This window comes from Acanthopagrus latus, chromosome 2 (assembly GCF_904848185.1).
Source record: "Acanthopagrus latus isolate v.2019 chromosome 2, fAcaLat1.1, whole genome shotgun sequence".
Taxonomy (NCBI): domain Eukaryota; kingdom Metazoa; phylum Chordata; class Actinopteri; order Spariformes; family Sparidae; genus Acanthopagrus; species Acanthopagrus latus.
In genome coordinates this window covers 28,147,793-28,168,473 of record NC_051040.1, presented here as the reverse complement: position 1 = coordinate 28,168,473, position 20,681 = coordinate 28,147,793, and the positions used below count along the sequence as shown (strand labels likewise).

Sequence of the window (20,681 nt, the reverse complement as noted above, 5' to 3'; positions counted from 1 at the left end):
GCCTTGTCAAGGTTAAGATCTAGTGAACAGACACACTGACATACACCCACATCGCCACAACCTTGATCTCAACTCTGTTTTTCTTGCCAAACAAATCCCCACTGGACCTTCAGCAACGTACCTGGAGATCTGCTCGAGACTGCAAAGCTTGCATTAACACATATAAGTATACACAGAATAACTATCACATATTTTGATCAGTACAGTGATATCATTACACAGTTATAGCATATTATATGTTTTGGGATTTGGTTACAGAATTAAATTGGACAAATTAAAGCGTTTTAATAGATAAATGTAACCAGCCCATGTGAGTTACTCTATTCAATATCCACTGGGAATCTGTTGTGCCAGCTAAAATTCTTTAGGGGTAATATAAGAACATAAACAAGAAGCATGACCAAAGGCAATCAAATGCAGAGTCATTTAAAGCACACTCACACTAGGCAATCCACACTATGCCCAAGCACGCTTGACTCCCCAATGTCCAGTCTGTTTGACAAGTGTGAGCAGTGCCTGACCAATATGGTGCCCTAGGCAAGATTTCAGCAGGCTCTCCCTGGCATCGCAGTCAATTTCACAATCAGTTTTTATACACTCACACACACACTGCATGTATGTATTCAGGATCGCACCAAATAAACACTGAAGAAAGAAACAAGTGATAAATCCAAAAAATTGAATAAATGAATACACCATAAATAAGGCATATCAAAGAATATTCTGCTTACATACAAAATAAGAACAGTGAACACGAATACAAGTGTAGCAACATTAACATATGTCCACTCGTGCTATGTACTGATTATTAAACAATGCTCCTATCATCTGAATTGAGCAAGCAAGTTAACACTCTGTATGTATTAAACTGTTGATTTCAGTCACCACCGGATGGTTTCAGTCTTTTGGACACTGTGATTCTCCTACAGTATCAGTGGATCTCCCTTTTGGTCTTGGGGCCGGCTTAATACACACTCCAGCTTAATAAAACATGTACAAATAGACAAAGGCAAGCAAACTAAGAAAACATCATCAATTCAGCACATGCAGTGCAAATAAAAGGGAAAAAAAAATACAAAAAACGTGTGGTAAGCAGCATAGACAAAACATATTCTGGAGGACACCGCAGTCAACACACTATGCCATTCATACTGTTGCCATGGTTTTTACTCATTAAGTGTCACTTAATGAAGTTGAGTCAATGATTCATCTGTTTATATTTCTTTTGTGGATTTCTGACTGTTTTCACAGGGCAGAAAGTAGCTATTGTTCAAAGGAGAAGCCAAACTTCATCTGACTTTCCATCAACATGGGGGCATGTTGATGGAAAGTCAGATGAAGTTTTGTAGTCCTCAAAACATTTCTGGAACAAAACAGCATGGCAGCATTATCCCAAAAAAACTGAAGTAGCTGGGAACTCGTTTTAAAACATTAAGAGAACTGGAAAATAATTTGTAAAATGGCCCCCTGCAGTTTATTTGGCATAATCCAGGTCTCCAAAAAGCCCTGAGATCCCAAATAGATTTAAAAAGTCATTATTTGAACCCTTTTTTAAGCTGGAATCTTCACTGTAGCAGCTAAACTAAAAGTGTTAGCCTACACCCTGTTGTGAAGTGGGTGCAAGCGGGAATGTGCATCAAGGGTGTAATAATGTCTTTCCTATAAACACGCTGGCTCTCACGGTGTCCAGAGACTTGAATAATGCCATTTTTGGTTCTTATTTCCATCACAGACCAAATCTCTAGCCACTTGAATGCTGCAAGGCTGCTTTGCTGTGAAGCTCCAGAAATGATTTGTGGACTATGAGACTTCACTTGACTTTCCATCAGAATGGAGACAGGAGATGATGCAGACACTGTTCACTGCTGGGTGAAGTGTTTTGACTGCTAGAAAGTGTGCCGATTGCCAGCATCAAACATGTTTTATTACAGCCACACATCCATATCAAAATCAACATTGAATGTTGTATGAATTTGCATGTGATGGAAACTGATGTAATAGTCAGATGTGAAGGATGTGGTGGTAAATTCATTCATCACTGTTTAATCTGCCATTGTTTATAATGAGAGGGAAATCATCCAGGTCTACCACTCCATAGGGTCTCCATATCAGTGAGTGTAGAAAAGCACATGTTCAGGCTGAGCCTCTGTTCAAACCAGTGTAATCCTCCTTTACTCTGATGGTAATTGTCCTTCATTGGAGCATGATGGTAAAGCAATGCTCTGAGGACTGTCAGCCTTTGTCAGGCTGAGTACTCTCTGCTTTGTTCTCTTCTGCTCCGACTCTTTTCTGTTGTTCTTGTTTCTCTCTCACAGGCTTCCACCTGTTCTTGACCTCACGCTGCCCACCTCTAGTCTGTTGACCTTTGACCCTGGCCAATCAGAAACAGTCAGGAACCTCTTGACCACCTCTTGACCTTCGGATAGTGAGACGAGTGGTTTGTTGTTGTTGTTGGTGTGTGTGTGTGTGTGTGTGTGTGTGTGTGTGTGTGTGTGTGTGTGTGTGCATGCGTGCGTGCGTGTGTGTGTGTGTGTGTGTGTGTGTGTGTGTGTGTGTGCGTGTGTGTGTGTGTGTGTGTGTGTGTGTGTGTGTGTGTGTGTGTGTGTGTGTGTGTGTGTGTGTGTGTGTGTGTGTGGACTGCAGTCTGACCTTCTCTGACCTTTGACAAGTGGCTGCATGAGGAAGCAACCAGCTCCCTGATGACTCCCTGATGGGTCCAAGTTACTCTTACTGTGTGTGTGTGTGTGCGTGTGTGTGTGTGTGTGTGTGTGTGTGTGTGTGTGTGTGTGTGTGTGTGTGTGTGTGTGTGTGGGCGTGCTTGTTCTGCATTCTGAACAATACAATACAACTTTAAGAATCGCAGAAGTAAATGTTCACACAGTCTTTCACTTCAAACACTTTCAGCCAAAAACATAGAAACCTGATTAAAGTAGTAACTAGCAGTGAAAAACAGACGTGAAAAAATGATACAATTTCACATTTAAGGGGACAACAGGAAAGACAAAACAAACTTCAGTGACCGCATCAGTGCCAAAAACGTTTGACAGTATGTGTCAGGTAAAATTATGCTTTTTAATGTGTAATTTGTAGAGAAATATTGCATTATTTATGTGTTTGTGCCCTATAAATCCATGATGTAATTTACTTGGCAGTGAGTGCTCCTGTTGATCTAAAAGTGATCCAGTTGACACTGTGTGCCACTGTGGTTGTAGAACTATGGAGAACATGAGGCTTATGTTTGCATTTTGTGTCAAATTAGTTAATATCTATTTTGATTAATTTATAAGGATTAATCATAACTGATATTTTGTTTCATCTTAATGGAGTTAATGTCTACTCAGTAGATAAGGTTTTATTATGCTTTTATTTTGTATTGCTACCACAAACCGATAACTGCCATAAAGCACAGCTTACTGTAGTAAACCAACCATGTGGGCACCTGTCGGCATCTCTGTTTTGGCAATTAAGGTATCGGAGCAGGACGGGAGCAACAATTTTCTGACCGTAGCATAACCGTCATTTAGGCATTAGAAACTCATTTCTTTTTTGTCAATCAGTTTGAGGTGACAGACCGGATACCCAGAATTTTGCTTGGAAACCTTTATTTTTGTTTGAAGTGGATTATATTCTGAGAATGAAGCATTTTGCTTTTTTACATCGGCCTTGTTTCCTTCTTGGATTTTCTTTGGAGTTTATTGCCTTACGACGAGTACAGAAACTTTTATGTCCTGCAAGAGTGGCAAACAGGTCGCCACTAAAATCTAACTTAAGTACATTTAGCTTAAACCAACTCGTCACAAAGAAACCTGAACAGTGGTCTTCTGCATGAAAGTCCAGTGGGTTTTTTTGTTCCAACCATCAAACCACAACCTCCTGCCTATATGGACTTCGTGGACTTCACCTGAGCACCTCCTTTGCAGCCACTCCAGGTTGCCTCCTAACAACAACGTTTCATAGCTGACCCAGGTGGTTGTTTCCTGATGAGGACAGGCTGTGAATGAAACCAGCGTCAGAGCCAGTAAAAACACTCTACAGCCATGCTTGCAGGTCTGAGTGGCTGTACTAAGAAACAGAGATGCTTTGTGCTAAATGCTAACATGCTCAAAATTACAATGTTAGTATGATTAAAGGTCTGTTTAGCGGCTTCTAGCAGCGAGGCTCTAGACTGCAACACTCCCTCGCTCAGCCCTCCCTTTCTGAAGAAGATGGAGGAGCTCTAGAATCTACGGTGGCCCTCACAAACAAGAAACACATTTTCTAAAGATGGACCCATCCGCAACACCGCCGAGTGTTTTTACTAAATCAAGTGATGAGTTAAATATGTATTTAGTTAAATTAGGATCATATTAGGATCATACAAACAAATTATAGAGAACTGTGAAAAGTATTCAAAGAATCCATTAACTGGCTGATCAGTGGACTTCCACTCAGTTTATCTGTCTCACTATGTCATTTCTTTGACTATCTCTGGCGCACTCCCAGCCCTAAATATCTTAGTCAGTTATCGCTCCATGTGTTGTCTCACTGTAACAGACAAGGAATAAACCTAAATAAATCTTGCTAATGCGACGTTACCACCAGCTCTCTGAGAGGCTCTAACTGAGGCTACGGTGCTGGCATTTAATGTGATTACAAGGCAGCATTTCTTTTCAGTGAAACTGCCGTAATTTACCAAATAATAGCCAGGTTTCAATTAACCGCAGGGTCCCCTTTAAACACCTGGTGCAGTGGTATATTTTGATGAATAACTGCTGGTTCCAAATAAATGCTGAGTCTAATTTATTTTGTAAAAATCAAGGAAGAAGACGTGACCACTGACACTTTCACGTATTGTTCTTGCTTTCATCACAGTGATGATCACCATGGCTCCAGTGCAGCAAAAAAATGAAAAGTACAACTTGAAATTCAAACTTTCTGTCGCAAAATATGCAGAGGAAAACTCGGAAGAAGCAGCTGCTGGACGTTTCTCTGTTGACCAGAAGAGAGTGCGAGATTGGCGAAAAAATCAAACTGAGCTTCAGCGGACTCAGTGACAGCAGAGATGAGGAGTTTGCCATGAGTGCTGGTTGGCTAAATATACAACTACTGAATGAAACACCTGTCCCAAATTGCCTCCTGGTCCAAAATAAACACCTGGTCTGTTAGTGATTGAAACAAATAAAAGCCCTTCTGGGTAACAGTAGAAACATGGCGGTGCAACATGGCGACCTCCCTGGAGAGAGACCCACTCCCTGTGTAGACAGAAACGGCTCATTCTGAGGTAATGAAGACACAACAGCTTTTATTTCAGGTGATGATACACTGATGACAACATGCTTATGAATATTATATTCCATTCCTGCTAAGTCTGTCCTGCGAGATGCCACTTCATACTTTTGCTCGTTAGAGTTAAACTCAAATTATGTCTGAGGTTGAGGGAATGTCATTCATTTTGCAGGTGTGTGGTCATAAACCAGAATACTGGACACATTCTAATTTTTTGCCTGATGATGGCACAAGAGGAAAAGTCAGTAGGAATCCGCCTTTGGACATCGCTACTGAGCTAAACATTCTGGACCACAGTGGTAGACCAACCAACCAACCAACAGACACCAGCGTCCTTGGAGCCCTGCTGCTAACAGGCCTGAAAAATAGCTTTATGTTGCATTCTGTCATGGTCACAAATGTAGGCAAAAAAAAAGCTTATTAACAAGAAAGAAATTTGTTTTTTAAAAATATACATAAAAAAAAAAAAAAAGAAAACAGTAGACATGTATATAGGCTCTGTATCCATGAGGTGCATGTGTTTCAAGCCATGTGGCTCCAGGCCGATTTCATCCGTTCCCATCACACTGAGCTCCTCTTTAACACTAAGGCTCGCAGCTCTTCTCCATCAAACAGCTGGTGACGTAACACAACCCTCTGCAGGTCAGTTAAGTGCAAACGTCTCATGTCTGATTGTTGCCTCTAGATGAATGCATTCACAATTACAATAAAGTCTATTACACGTTTTACTGTGTAAGCTTGGCTCATTTATGGAAAATAAGACATTAATTATCATTGATTCATAGGAACCATAAACACTGTGCTGGAGACAGTGCTACGATGACACAGATCCAACAGAGGGCCTGAAATGCATCTTTGATGAAACGTCACCTGATGTGACGGTGCTGCTGCAGAGTCACTCCTGCCCCCTGGTGGCTGTCTCTGACTCACACACACAGCAGCGTCTGATCTGCTTGAGCTCAGTGAACGCTGGTGTCTAAAGTGGATCCTTGTTCCTCGGCAACCTGAGGCCCATCTCGGGGGTCCGACAGCAGGCCGTTTTCAGCTTCGACTGACCAGCAGTAACACGAGGCTTGTCCAGGACCCCCGTGTGGACTGAACTGACCTACAGAGGAGTGAACTGTTTCTGGGTTCATTCCTTTTATCCAACACATTGTGCTCTTATCAGCATTCACTCCCAGACCAGGAAAGGACATCTTATCTGCGGGCCCTGAGCTCCCCATCCAGTCTTTGCACTGTCCACCTGATACTGTGATGGCCTGATGGCTGTGCATGACAGTAATATTCGTTAAAATGCTCCCTCTGATATTTAAAACGGAAGTTTGAAATATCCTATATCATTTTTATTGGAAATGACACTTTTTAAACATCAGCCCTCAGACTAAATATGACAGGTTTGTATGAAACACACAGCAGGTCAGTTCTTACGTAAGCGGTCTCTCAGTCAAACAGTTGCGAAAGAAGGAGATGATGACGTCATGGAGCAGCACGGCATCATGGTAGTTGCTGTCCTTATTGTTAAATAACCACCTTCAGCTGTTTCCTGTGTTACCCTGGAAGTTACAGCCACTACAGATATGTGACTGAATGAAACACACCATTACCTTGTGTAAACTAGTGGATTTCTCTGCTTTGAACCAGGTTAGAACCATTTGGGATGATGATAAAGTATATTTAATGTATATTACAAACCTCACGCCATTCTGCCTTAATTTTGGCACTTTAACTGTATTTTGCTGCTGATACTTTTGTACTTCTACAACAAGTTTTCTTTTTTTTTTTTTCTTTTTTAGTCACATGTATCTATAAACCTTCAGGTACAGTTATAATGATAACCAACAAAATAGAATATTAAAAAATAAGAAAAAATTAAAAATGTATACAGTCTTTGTTTACAAGTTATATACGTGGCACCCCTTATAATTTCACAATGGAAAATAAAAAATTACCCAGTGTATCTTGTACCCGAAGTGTGGTTTCTCATCCTTATCTTGAAACACAGACGGAAATCTGGTCTTAGAGGTTTGACATGTTGCAGCCATTCCCAGTGTTGTATGTATACCCCCATCAAATGTCTATCTATACCTTTTTACAACCTGTTTTCATGTAACTTCAACTTAGAATGTAGTAGTTTAGATTTGCATCTTGCTATGTGTACTGAGGTGAAGAGCTTGATACTTTTCCCTCTCTTGATAACAGATGTATAATACCCTCTGTGACTCTGGTGGAGTTTTGTCAGCTTGGGCTTGGAGACTACAAGTGTTTGACAGAAGTCCAGGTCCAAAAAATGTGTTTCGGGTCTCAAGGAGGACCTCGAGTTAAAGGCTGACGTCTAAGTGATTTCAGTTGCAGGGTTTTCTTTTGTCAAAGTTCAGTTTGAAATCACCAAATTCCAAAATACATACCTCTGAGAGATTGCATTATGTTGGTTGGTGTTGGTCCACTGATTCTGGAGCTTGGTACCTGGTACCTCTTTCTTTCTTTCTTTCTTTCTTTCTGGTCTCTTAAAATCATCTAACTTTATGAGAGTGCAATAATGAAGAAGACTTTTAATGTTCCCTTGTTAGTATCTGCGATGATCTCTGCAGATAAAGTGGCTTTGTCTCCTAAGATCACCCTCTTCATACTGTAGATGTGCTCAGTTAATATAAGAGAGGCTAATATAACAAGAAACTAGCTTCTCGGTCTGTAAAGGTCCCAGGTTCCCTTGGTCAACAGTTCAAACCACCCCTCTGAACTCTGTGTGATGACTAACAAGTCCATCTGTCCCAGGCGACAGGTCTGTGAGATGTGAACATTTTGCAAAAGACATGTATTACTGTAAGAGTCTGTGCAGTGACAGGCACGAACACAGACAACTCTTTGTTCTTAGACATAGAACGGACTGGAAACTTATTTTTTCGAGCCAGAATCGAACCAAGCCATCACTGAGTCACTTGTGTTGTTCAGTAATCTTCTCGGGCCCGTAACAGGGGTGTTCCCAGCAATGAAACACTGAATTAAAGCTGCACTGATCAAACAAACCACAATGTATAACGTGACTCAGGTGAACAAGGAGCAGCTTTTTGTTTATATTTCTATATTTCCACACTTCTTCCAACTTCATCATACAAAGACATGATGGTGAACTGAAATATCAGATTTTTTCATTTTCCCATCGAATTCGTTCCATAATTGACTATCAATACCCTTATGACTGCTGGCCCATAAGTCTTACCAGGTGTTATCTTCAATTATGATATTTAATTCTAATTCCTATTTTTCTTTATCGTTCCAGGTATTTAATTTGTGTTTTTACTGACCGTTGCTCTTTCTTTATGATTTGTGATATAGTACCGTATTTGGAAGAACCTGTATAGATTATTTAATAGGAGCATAAATTGTTCCTGAAATTGGGAAAATGATTTGATTTCTGTTCCGTCAAATACCTGGTCGATTGATTTTTAACAATAATGCATATAAATAATTTCTTGATGACACCCAAAACAGGTATAAACATGAAAATGAAAATCATACAGGACCTTAAAAAGAAATCAAACAGAATCGTAAGTCAAAAGCTAAAACAGGAGACAACGTGCTAGATGGAATGAGACATAATTAGAAAAATAAAATAAAAAAAGGTTTTTAATTCAAATCGATAACTACATTCTAGTATTCAATTATCAAATGTAATTATTTAAAGACATAAAATAAGAGTATCTACAACTTTGCATTTTACATTGTACCATTTCAGTTGTAGTCATTTATAATCTTCATACGTGACACCACATCTTCTCTCCATGTTTACCGGGAAGAAAACAGAGCTGCTTCACCTGTCCATGACATTATGAACCTTCCATCACAGAATGAAAGAACAGACGACAGACGTTGATTTTCAGCAAGTTTATTTCAGTATAAGTGGTTTTTAAAACACCTCACACTGTTTCTCCAAACATCTCATCGTTCTTAAACCTCCGAGATAAGCAAGCAAAACATTAACATCTTCAAACATGGCCAAGTCCAACATGATAAAACTCTGTGCCCAATGACATTTTGAAGCAAACTATTTGACAAGAGTTGACATTAAGACAAGTGGGGAGCAAACGGTCACATAATAACCAATAATTATACTTTGTACATGTAAAACCTGACTAAAAAGAGAGTAAGTGGCTGGCTTACAGCAGCCGACACAGAAAAGAGCAGTGATCTGACAAAATTAACCAAATGCCCTAACAGTTATCTCCACTTCAGCCTCCTTCGCCTTGTGTACGGGCCGAGTGTGTGTGTCCGTGTGACTGTGTGTATGCATGTGTACGCATGCATGTGCACTTGTGTTCTATCATACAAACAGTACATTACATTAAAACCCAATGTGTTCTAATAAGGCATTATGTGGCAGAACAGAAACATCAGAAAACCCACAGAGCAGAAAACACAGCATTAATGCCAGAAAATCTGTTTTTTAAGGCCAAGAAAACAGAACAAAGTAGGTCATGAACAGGGTGAGAGGAGCTGCGTCAAGTTAAGCTCAAGCCTTGAGGAAACCTTAAATGTCAGTACAGACACCATTAAAAGATCCGGGGAAGAAAGAGGTGATGAAATAAATCTGATTTAGGAGGCATCTGGGCTCTACCTGACAAAAACGGCTGGTTGCTCTGGGTTAGGAAATTGGATTCGGGTTGTAACAGCTACAGTTTGTCTGCAGAAGCCAGTCTACAGAGCGACAACAGAGAAGTCTGTTATCTTCGGGATGGGTTTACTATTCCACTGGAGCGAGGGCAAAATCTGAGTGTGCATTAACTTCACAGGTGGTGATAGTAGCATAATGAGCTGGGACAGTACCTTAAAAAGTACAGATATAAAATACATTCATGAAGACATCTTTACAAAACAAAACACGAACAAGGTCGATAGAAAGCAGAACACCATCCGTTCAAATGGCTCAAGCCGAGAGGCAAAACACAAATCAGTTAATAGACTACAGTACAGAGTCAGGTGAGGGGTGGTGGGGGAGCAGGAGCCGAACAAAGACGATGATTCCCCAAGATGGTTTCTGTGTTGATACAATTACAGACGTGCAACACTTAGATTCTGTATATACAGAGAGACAACATCCTCATTATCTCTGTTCTATGGACTGGTACCAAAGAGTGGTGTCACCGTACCTTAAAGAAACCATCCACATCGCAAAAAGTACATGTTTCGTCACGTACCCCTTGTAGTTGTCTAGCCATGCAGTTTACCAACATTATCAAACATTCAAAATGACATTTTAAGACTTTCCAGAAACAGTGTCCCTGTTCGGGGACCATTGTAACCGCAGACCAGAATTAATTCAGTTTAAAGATATGCTTAAATGACTGCATTTAATTCGTGTTGAGTACTATAATGTCTCCACAGATGTTCAAACCAGAGAAATCCATAATTTTATTCATGGTAGCGATGAGTTTTGTTTAGTTGCCTGACAGTTACTTCAACGGAAACATCAGAAGATACGTTAAAGAGCGAGGGACGCAGCCTATGATGGCGGCTGTTGAACAGTGAGGAAAACCACTCCCATGATCCTTTTCACGTCACCAAACTACATCTTCTGTTTTCAGTGTTTTAATTGAGAGACCCTTAGATACAGATGTATAATCAATTTGATATGTGGCTTCACCCCTGAACGCAAAGAAAATCTGCTGCTGACACAATCAGTTGATTGACACAGTAAGATCACTAAATATAAAGATCATTTCAATCATTTTTAGACCAAAAACAGAAAAAGCCAAATAATTACAGTATTTACTGCTTTTCTGTTTGATATGACAAAAGAGAATATTTACATTTGTGGACATTTTGATTCCTGTCTGTAATTGCATTTTACTGACATGCCAGAAAGAATTTTAACGATAAGCACCTCTGTATCCTTGTAAAACAGATTTGTCAATAAAAGATCCAGTTCCATGTGTTTCACCTGCTTCATTAAAGAGATGCAGTATGGTTTGCAAATCAATACACGTCCTAAAGGTTCATCATGTCAGAATCCCAGTCCACACTGCCAGCTTCACTTGGCAGCAGTTGGTGTTTTCTCTGGTTATACTCTGCCCCCTGTTTGTTTTGAATATTTGACAGGTGGCCAATTCTTACATATTGCACATTAAACTAAACTGCGTTAAATTTCTGTCTGGTTGGTGACCAGGCTAACTGTTAGGCTAGCAGCGAGCTGCCATATGTTTTAAAATGTGTTGATGTATCCATTTATTTTTCTGAGCTGGATTACAAGCTAACCTGGTTGTCTGTCGTGGTTAGATCAAAAGCGTCCAGTGAGATCGGTTTCAAAAGTTTATCCAAATTAATTGTGCCACTATTTGGTGTAAAACTAAGAATAAAAGACACAGCGTCAGCATGTTTTAGGGGAATGAGCTTTCATCAGAAACTAGTCCAGTCTCTCTTAGCAAACAAGCTGTTTCTGGAAAGACATGTTGCCACTGAAATCTCACAGACAGATATCTAAAAACCAAAGAAATACAATCAAAACTATCTGCATTACTAGATACTACAACGGTCAGTTAAAACATGTTTTTTTTAAATGATTTTTGTTTGAATTAACCCTTTAAATTCTTTTAACTGGATGGTGAGCCTGAGCCTGACTCTTCATCACAACGACTGGCAATAATCTGCATCTGCCAGTCATTCCACCCACAGCAGATGGACAGTGCTGCCTAAGCCATGGTGATGGTGGTGCTGCGCTGGTGTCCGCTCTGACACAGTTCCCTGAGAACCCACTTCCTCTACGACTACAGCTATGGCAAAATGCTGGGGACGATAATTTGTGGTCCTGAACGATATCCAAAAAAAAAAAAAAATACACATTTTACAGAATGACATGGTGCAGCATTACAAGGAGAGGACATATAGAAAGCCAGTATTTACAAATAGTTCTCATGAGCTCGACGATGCTATGAGGGGAACCCAGGAACACTCTCCTATCATGGTGCCTCTACATACAGACATACAACAGTGTGCTGGTGGTGGAAAAATGAATGTGTATCTATGAGGACATGGCACGGTGCCACTGGTAAATCCAATCACTGAGCTGTTTGGTTGCGCTGAGCGTCAAAAACTCGGTCAATGTGTTAACAGTAATCAACAGTCTCTAAACTGGTGATCAGTCGAATAGACAAACAACTGAGATTCTGGAAATGATGAAACATGATCCACAGTTAACTCTTCCAACTGCCTCTCACTAGGCACCGCTGTTACATCAACTGCTATAGTACTCCCTGTACTATCATCAAAATGTGTAACCTTTACTGCTCCAATGTTTTCTATTTGTACATATTGTATACAGCATTTGTCTATATATTTGTATTTTTCTCAATGTTTGTGTTGTTGCATTCTATATTCCAGTCTCTGGATGCTTATTTTGGCTTTAAGCAATGAACCACTCCTATGGATAGTGAGTTTGCATTACAAATAGGGTCTCTCTTTCCCTGGCGCGCACAACAAACTCAAATCCTTCACAGTTTGCTTCAGTGTCCACCTCTTCCTCACAGTCCTTTTATGACCCCATATATATATATATTTAATATTATAAAAAATAAGTTATTGCGCATCCAAAAAAAGTGCATTGTATATTTGAAAAATATCTCTTTCTCTCTTTTCCATTTTTCTTCATGTTTCCTGCTCATCAGGTGGTTTCCCATCAACAGCTTTGGGACGGCGGCCATTTTCCCGCCTGTTTCCTCGTCATTCCATCGCACCGCGCCACTGACGGGGAGTGATGGGGAGTAAAAGGGGAAGTGGGGGGGAGAAGAAGGGAAGGGGAGAAGGGAGGAGAGAAATAGGGGATGGGAGGGACGTCTTGCTACGCGATGACCATGGGAACGTCGTCTGAGAAGCCACTGATCATGGGAGCGTCTTCATCATCGTCACCTTCAGAGGGAGAAAGAGGGAAGAGAAGAAAAGTGTCATCATTATCTGATGCTTTCAGCCCGCAAACTCTGTTTTCATCGACGTTGTTTCCAGCTGGAGCAGGAGCAGGCCACTGTTTCTAGCAAAAAATCTCCAATAAACAAAATTGGCAACCAGCTTGTGAACACTATGAAGCAGCTAACAGAGTTGCTGCACTGTGCAAGTTGAATTATTACCAAGTACATTTGTCTGATTTCTAGTCAAAATATATCAATACTCTTTAGCTAAGACACAATCACCAAAAGGGTAGAATTTAATTTCAGTAAGATATGTGGGACGATTCCTTGGCCAATTTTACTTGCATTCGTCCATCCATCACAAGCATAAACCCACCTAACCCACCTTGTATTTATTTATTTTTATTTCATTCCAGTTCATTTTTGACTTTTTTCATCAGGCTGACACAAACAAAACTCTATCTAAGAGCTAATCTTCACCTTCACCTACTGGGTGCATAACAAGTTGTTTGCTAGGCTGTTTAACATCAATGTTACAGGACGTGTGCGTTATTTAAAGCTTGTTCCAGGGTCTCTTGAATATCAAGTAATGCATTTCTTATTCAAATCTGATTAGTCTAATCTGTGAGATGATATCAATATAAATATATTTCAGAAACAAAGCTGCACAGAGGTGAGACAGTATTGCAGAGCTGTGATGGTGGCAGAACTGTAAGAAAGCAACAAAACAAGTTCTGTATCTGTGTGGATTATTTGAGTTGACAAAAACTTTCAAGGCCCTGTTTAAATGATCTACAGTCCCTGGACTGAAGTTCAGTTTAGCATGTGTCCGAGTCATTTTGCTAGTTAAATGCCAGATTATTCTGGCACAAAGTGAGACGCAAGGCACAAAGTGGTTGTAGTTAGACTCTTCATAAGTCATGGGTGTATTCTGGGCATAAGATAAATTAAACTAATCAGGTTGTCATCTCCAACTACCGTCTGAATAATGAGTTCTTTAAATACTGTATGAGGAAACAGACATGTCTTTGACTTTAGACCAGTTTTTTGTGGCGCGGTCACTTGCTGCTACCCAAAGATAGCAATCCTCCATAAGTGCGCCTGACCACACCTCCCTTTATAACTAAAGCACCCAGGGATGCACAGGTGAGGACAAGTACATTTACTATCTACACAACATGGCCACTGAGTGTGCATCAGTCTGAAACCAGCAATGACACTTGGGCTGTGCTGTGCTGTTTCTGTAGTGAGTAGTGGTGAGAAGCAAGAAGGGATAACGTTGCTAAAGGACGAAGAGCTTCATATGGGTCAATCCTATTTATTGGTTGTTATGTAATAGAATTTCCAGCATTACCTGTTCAATGCAATTATCGACAAAAAGATGGCCTGCTTTGCCATTAATTGGACCAACAGTTAAGAGCGACCAGTGCTGGTGTTTTGGATAAACAAGTGACCGTGTTCAGCTGCTGGAGCTGGTGAGCTCTGGAGGGGACTGCTGCATGCAGAGGAGAGAATACAGGGGGAATACAGAGTTTGTTTGTTTTTAAAAACCCAGAGGATGAAAAAGTGGGTTTACTCTCGCTTCTCAACCTCTACAGCATGTGCTATGGAGGTGCTGATACCCAGATAAGAGATGTGAATGAGAAAAGACACTGGAGGATAACAAAGAAACAGGGTGTCTGATGATCGCTGGCTTTGGAGGAACATGAAAACACACACACACACACACACACACACACACACACACACTCTTGGTGCAGGTTGTTGCTTGCTATCTTGCGGATAATGTACAGTAAGGTTTGTTTGTTTGTGGCGAGCCAACTCACTGTCAAACTTCTGCAACTAACTTAAACAGAAATGATCCCACAAATATCTCCATGACTAACATGAATAACGTGTCTAATGTGTGGGCACAGATTGTTTTCAGCTTGCTAGACTTGGCTGACTGAAACCTGGGGGTGACGTCTGCAGTGGCTCTGTCCACTATTGTTTTCACAGCAAGTACTCATCAACCATTCGTCATCTTCTAGTTTCCCACTGCAGCAGCTCTTAGATACATGGATCCATCCAACACAGAGATGAAAAGAATTCTAGGGAGTTTCCATCTTCCTAATCCCATTTTCCTTGTCCTCCTATATATTTACCATCACCCTGTTGGTTCTCCATGTGCCTCCTCCAATTCACATGGAGCAGCGAGTTGTTTTAAAATGTTATCCTCTCTCAGAATCCCCACCTTTGACACCTTATACCCTGACCAACCACTGGGAGGTTCCACTGTAGTGATGTTATCTCCAGCAGAACTCTCTCTCTTATTGTTTGGATTGCACTCCCTGCAGCACCCAGCTGTGTCGAAGTACCACAGCCAGGTACGAAGTGTCACGCAGCAGCTGCAAGTGACGACTGCAAAAACATTTGTGTCGTCTCACCCAGTTCGTCCCCGGAGGAGAAGATGGCAGAGCCCAGGCGGGAGTTGTAATGGGAGTTTGCGAAGGCAGTAAAATTGTTCTGCAGTCGGCGGTGTCGGAGGTAGAGCACCACCAAGCCCCCACACACTCCGAGCAGCAGCAGGAAGAGGACGGGGACCACCACCGCTGCCATGTCTCCTGAGTGGCCCTCTCCACGAGACGCATCACTAGCCCCTAGACAGAGGAAAAGTAACATACAACGTACAGTAAATGGAGAAGCAAGCCCAAGTTTTTTTTTTCCAAATCTGTGCGCGTAAGCGTGAATGTGTTTCTGTACCTGCTGTGAGCTGGTTATAGAGCAGCAGCGCAGGTTCTCCACACAGCTGACCGTTGAGCAGGCAGCGGGCCTGCACAAAGAAAGTGTAGTTGTGTCCCAGCAGCAGGCTGCTGATGCGGAAATAGGTCTCTGTGGTGTTTCCCAGGTAGGACGTCTGGTTGGTCACACTGTCATACACATGTACTTCATAACCCTGTAAACATAGGAGGTGGTGGAGGATATTAAAGGGCACAGATCCAGGGGGCTTCAGAGATTAACAAAGGATGTTTCATTCGGTCTGCTATCAGGGTCTTTTCACCAGGTTTCCACTGCTGTGCTTGCTGATTAGATATCATAAAAAAAAGATCAATCATTAGAAGTACATAATTAGTATACCATTAATCTTATACCTAAATAAGTACAGTAGTTACAGTAGTAGATGCTGTCATCCACTTTGTATGGAAAGCTGTAGATTGTAGACTGTAGTAGAAAACAAGAAGCAGCTGTAACACTGTGACAGGCCAGTGGCGTCTCACCCTGCTCTCATTGAAGCCCTTCTCTCTGACAGCCAGACTCTTCCAGAAGAGGAAGACGTGGTCTTTCTCTGTCAAAATCTTCAGGGCTTCAGGAGCTGGAAGAGGAGCTGCAACAGAGGGAGAATATTTCTTTAAGTGATGTATCTCCTTGTTCAGACATGTATTGTTATAGTGAGGAGTGTTACTATAGTTGCTGGCAGCTTAATTTCTTGGCACTGAAAGACACAAGCAAGTACATGTAGTGCATATACGAAGTTTAAAAAAAAAAAGAAAATTACGTTAGTAAACCTGCTAACAATCTTTAATTGACTCTATTCACATTGCACATCCAGTGGACACGTTTACCTGTTCTGTTTCTTTCCCTGTGTGCAAAATTCTTAATCAATAACATTCTGAATTAGACACAATGACTTCTCCAGAACTGATAACAGGAGTTACTTGTTTTCATTAGGAAGTGAGACGTCTCTTAAGGAAAGTGTGACGTAGAGGCTAAATGTAGAGGCTAAAAGAAGAAGCTAAATGACTCAGCAATCAAATAGCTAATAGGAAAAGGAAAAGCAGCGGGTGAATGGAAACGCAGAGAGAAAAGGAAATTGCCATTTAAAATGCCTGAATAAGATTGTAGTCTAAGTTTAATTTGTGAATTCAGCTACTTATGTATTTTTAAACTGCATTTTCAAATAGATTTGAATTCCATTATTTATTTATGAATTCATTCCTGCATTTTTAAGTGATGACTTAAATGTTAAATGTTGTTTTGGTGAATCCCCTTTAAATCTGAACTGTATTGATGATTAATATTCAATTTCTAAATTCTGTCTATAATTCCTCTTTCTATTGCCCATTAAAATATCAAATAATCAGTTGCTTTGTGATGTAGTGTATTTATTAATAGATCCATCCATTATTTGAAACCCCTTATCCTGTTCAGGGTCACGGGGTGTTGGAGTCGATCCTAGCTGCGGAGTACACCCTGGATAAACAACCATTCACGTGCATGCTTTCACCCATGGACACTTGAGAGTAACCAACAAACCCAACACGTCTTTGGATTGGTGGAAGGTGCTGGAGTACCCGGAGAGAACCCTCGCAGACCCGGGGAGAACATGGAAACTCTGCAGAGAGGCCCTGCTCCAGACAGGTCTCCACCTTCTTGCTGTTGGGCAGCAGCACTAACCACTGCACTGCCGTGCTACCCTCATAAGATTTATTAAATGATTCATAAATTAATTTATAAACTATAAACTTATTAGTTCTGTTTCTGTGACACATGGGGTCCTCAACAGTATTCATTTCTCTTATAAAAGATAAACACATCCAAACTGAGCTTAACTAGAATGAAAAATCAGATTACCTACACTGATCATCTGTGATGTGTGATTAACATTAATATGATGGTTCCTGTACGAAACGAAGGTCTGTAAACTTGTATCCTGTGTACCTGTGCTGAGAGTGAAGCTGGCCTCCTTGCTCATGTTGCGCAGGCGCACAGAGACGCTGTATCGTCCGCCGGGCTCCAGGTCTTTCAGCTGGTACTCAACTGTGTTGTTCTGGCTGATCAGCTTGTAGTCCCGCTCCACCTTACGGATCACGTCCCGCACATGGATCGCATATGTCTACAGATATACAGACAGGAGGGAGAAGACAAGGACAGAATCACAACACAACAAAAAGACATAGAATTACAAGACGTTTTCGGTGTCGGCTATTGGCGAGATCCTTCCAGTTAAACATATAAACCAGTTTAATCCTGTTGGATTTAAAACCTGAGTGGCTGTCCATTAAATGTCCTGTCTGGATTAAAGGCCTGGATCTGCATAAGTGATTCTGAGGACAAATCAAGCTGGTAATTCTGTTGTTTGTTTGTTTTTCTCCAGCTCTTACATGTGTCCTAACACACCCGCCTGACGCTTCTCATCATGGATCATCACAGTAACATGAGGCTGTGTCGTACCAGAGGTGTGTTCGGGGCATCGTAGGGCGGCTGCCACTTCAGCGTGGCCTGTGTCATGTCCGCTCGCACTCGATGGAGGTTCCTGGGTGGCAGCCTCTCGTTGGGGATCATTTTCACCACTGCGTAGTCGGAGGGAGGACCCAGAAAGGGAGAGACAGCCCGCACCTGAAGGCACACCACACACACACGAAGAGTCACGATGGCTCCGGACAGTCGCAGAGCGATGGAACAGAATCAGACAGAAAAGGCTTGGACTGACATTACCATATGTTGATATGCAAGATTTTATTTATTCATTTACGCTTCTGAAATGTAGAAAATGTTTTGCTTTCCTTGATAATATTTCATTGCACGTTGATTATGTTTGGGGCTGTGGACATTCGTGCCAACTTGGTTTGAATTTTGGGTTTATTTTCCTCAAATCATGTTGTTACCCAGCTTTCAGAGCAACATTCCTCACTACACCTTGTTCATGCTGGGTAAATCTAACATCAAAAGTAATATAGGCTATAATAGCTTAGCTTTGACCTGGCCATTGCAAAATGTTCAGATTTTGCCACAGCATTTCAGGATCCATCTTTAACCCTGGGATGGTGCCCAGTGTTTGTATACTGCTGTTGGGAAATTACATTATTTTTATACAATCTTTCCATTAGTAACACACGTGACTTAAATGCAGGGTCTTCACATTCTATATCCAACTCCCTAAAAACCATCCACGTGTTCACCACGATGTCAAGCTGTGTTTTTATCCAGTCGAGGACAATAATAAACTTTGCTCATCAAATAAATATACCAGTAATTAAATTTAACTGAACTGATTCAGGAAACATTGATGGATATTAACTGATGATAATAATCATCAGCGCCCCTCAGGTATCTAATCAATATTCACTCCTTAGTTTGATAATGTTTTACATTTTGCTATTTAAAAGAATTGTTCACTGCTATGAAGAGTTATCCAATGTGATTCTGTTTTAAACCCTGACTACCATTCCGCATTAGTTAGATTACAGTGTACTAGTACTTGAACTAAAGTTAAACACTAAGTCAAATCACTGTGTTAATCTTGCAGCTTTAATCAACTGTTTGCTTCATCTGCAGCAGCAGCTCACACACAGGTGTGACACAGGTTTGCGCCTGCATTCATCACATACTACACTGAATAATTCCCACTTCTGCTCTGACTTTCTTTAACAGGTGGAGAGACTGGGGGAACTTGAGGGATTGCCCATCAGATGTGACTCTCGACATGTAGGGGTTCGTACATCTGTCCAGATGTCTCTCCTGAATGAACATTGGACTGATTTGAGGTTTTCTGCACTGTAGTAGTGCGGTGTTCGCGATCCGCAGATATTCAATCATTATAGTTCAAGTTACAAAATAAAGAAAGGAAAAAAAAGGTGGATCAGGATATTCCTGCACTTGATTGCACCAGGTGCTGAAGAACAGAGATATAGTTGGTGAAGAGCGGAGAGGAGGCGAGTGTGATGCTGAGAGGACTCACCAGGAAGAGATACTGTTCATCAGTGTCCACTGTGACCGTCAGGCTGAGAGAGGTGCTGCTGACCTGACGAGGACTGCGGTACAGGTCCAGGAAGGAGGTAGCATAAAACACACCGTACATCTACACACACACATACACACACAGTAAATTAAGCAGCAACTACTTGCACAGGTTGTCTTCGAGTTGTAAGACAGATGTTTCTTTTTCAGACAATTAAAAGGAACGTGTGTCATGTCATCATCTGTAACTGCTTCATCCCTTTTATGGGGTGGCGGGGGTTTTGCTGGAGCCAGTCCCAGCTGTCTCTGGGCGAGGGCAGGGTAAACTCTGGACAAGTCGCCAGCTCATCGCAGGGCCCTCACTGATGGCCTTAAAAGGAACAGTTCACCAAAAAACATAAATTCAACGAATGTTGTTGTACCTGAGCAGGGGGTCCGCTGATGGTCCAGCTGCAGTCCACAGCTGTCTGGTTGAGAGCCCGAGCTTTGAGGCCAGGCCCCTCTGGCTGGGTGCCGATGGTCTGATGATGGGACAGGGCGGTGGGACTGTCTCCTATACTGGTGTGAGCCCACACAGCCACCTCGTATATCGTCCCTGCTGTCAGGTTTGTGGCTGCAAACACCAATCGTTCATTTATACTCAGAAATAAAACTGTATAACATGTTTAAAAAATGTAATTCACTTCGACAGTCCACAAACAAACCTTTGAGGATCCTCTCTCTGACTGTGTAATTCTTGCTCTCCTTGATGTGTTTGTCAAACTGCCAGGACAGAATCACTACATACTGCTTCACCTAAAAGAACCA

The 20,681-nt window shown here is 41.4% G+C and overlaps 1 protein-coding gene across 2 annotated transcripts in view; it reads right to left on the bottom strand.

Moving 5' to 3' along the window:
• Nucleotides 1-9,132: 9,132 nt before the first annotated feature.
• sorl1 (sortilin-related receptor, L(DLR class) A repeats containing) overlaps nucleotides 9,133-20,681 on the bottom strand; it is a 94,149-nt gene continuing 82,600 nt past the window's right edge. For both annotated transcript variants that reach the window (XM_037073324.1, XM_037073334.1), the window contains exons 40-48: nucleotides 20,579-20,669; nucleotides 20,297-20,487; nucleotides 19,876-19,995; nucleotides 18,369-18,533; nucleotides 17,856-18,030; nucleotides 16,415-16,521; nucleotides 15,900-16,092; nucleotides 15,584-15,796; nucleotides 9,133-13,161 (exon numbers count right to left, since the gene is read on the bottom strand). In XM_037073324.1, the coding sequence (XP_036929219.1) occupies nucleotides 13,094-13,161; nucleotides 15,584-15,796; nucleotides 15,900-16,092; nucleotides 16,415-16,521; nucleotides 17,856-18,030; nucleotides 18,369-18,533; nucleotides 19,876-19,995; nucleotides 20,297-20,487; nucleotides 20,579-20,669 (1,323 nt within the window). In that variant the 3' untranslated portion in view covers nucleotides 9,133-13,093. The remainder of the gene's footprint in view (nucleotides 13,162-15,583; nucleotides 15,797-15,899; nucleotides 16,093-16,414; nucleotides 16,522-17,855; nucleotides 18,031-18,368; nucleotides 18,534-19,875; nucleotides 19,996-20,296; nucleotides 20,488-20,578; nucleotides 20,670-20,681) is intronic.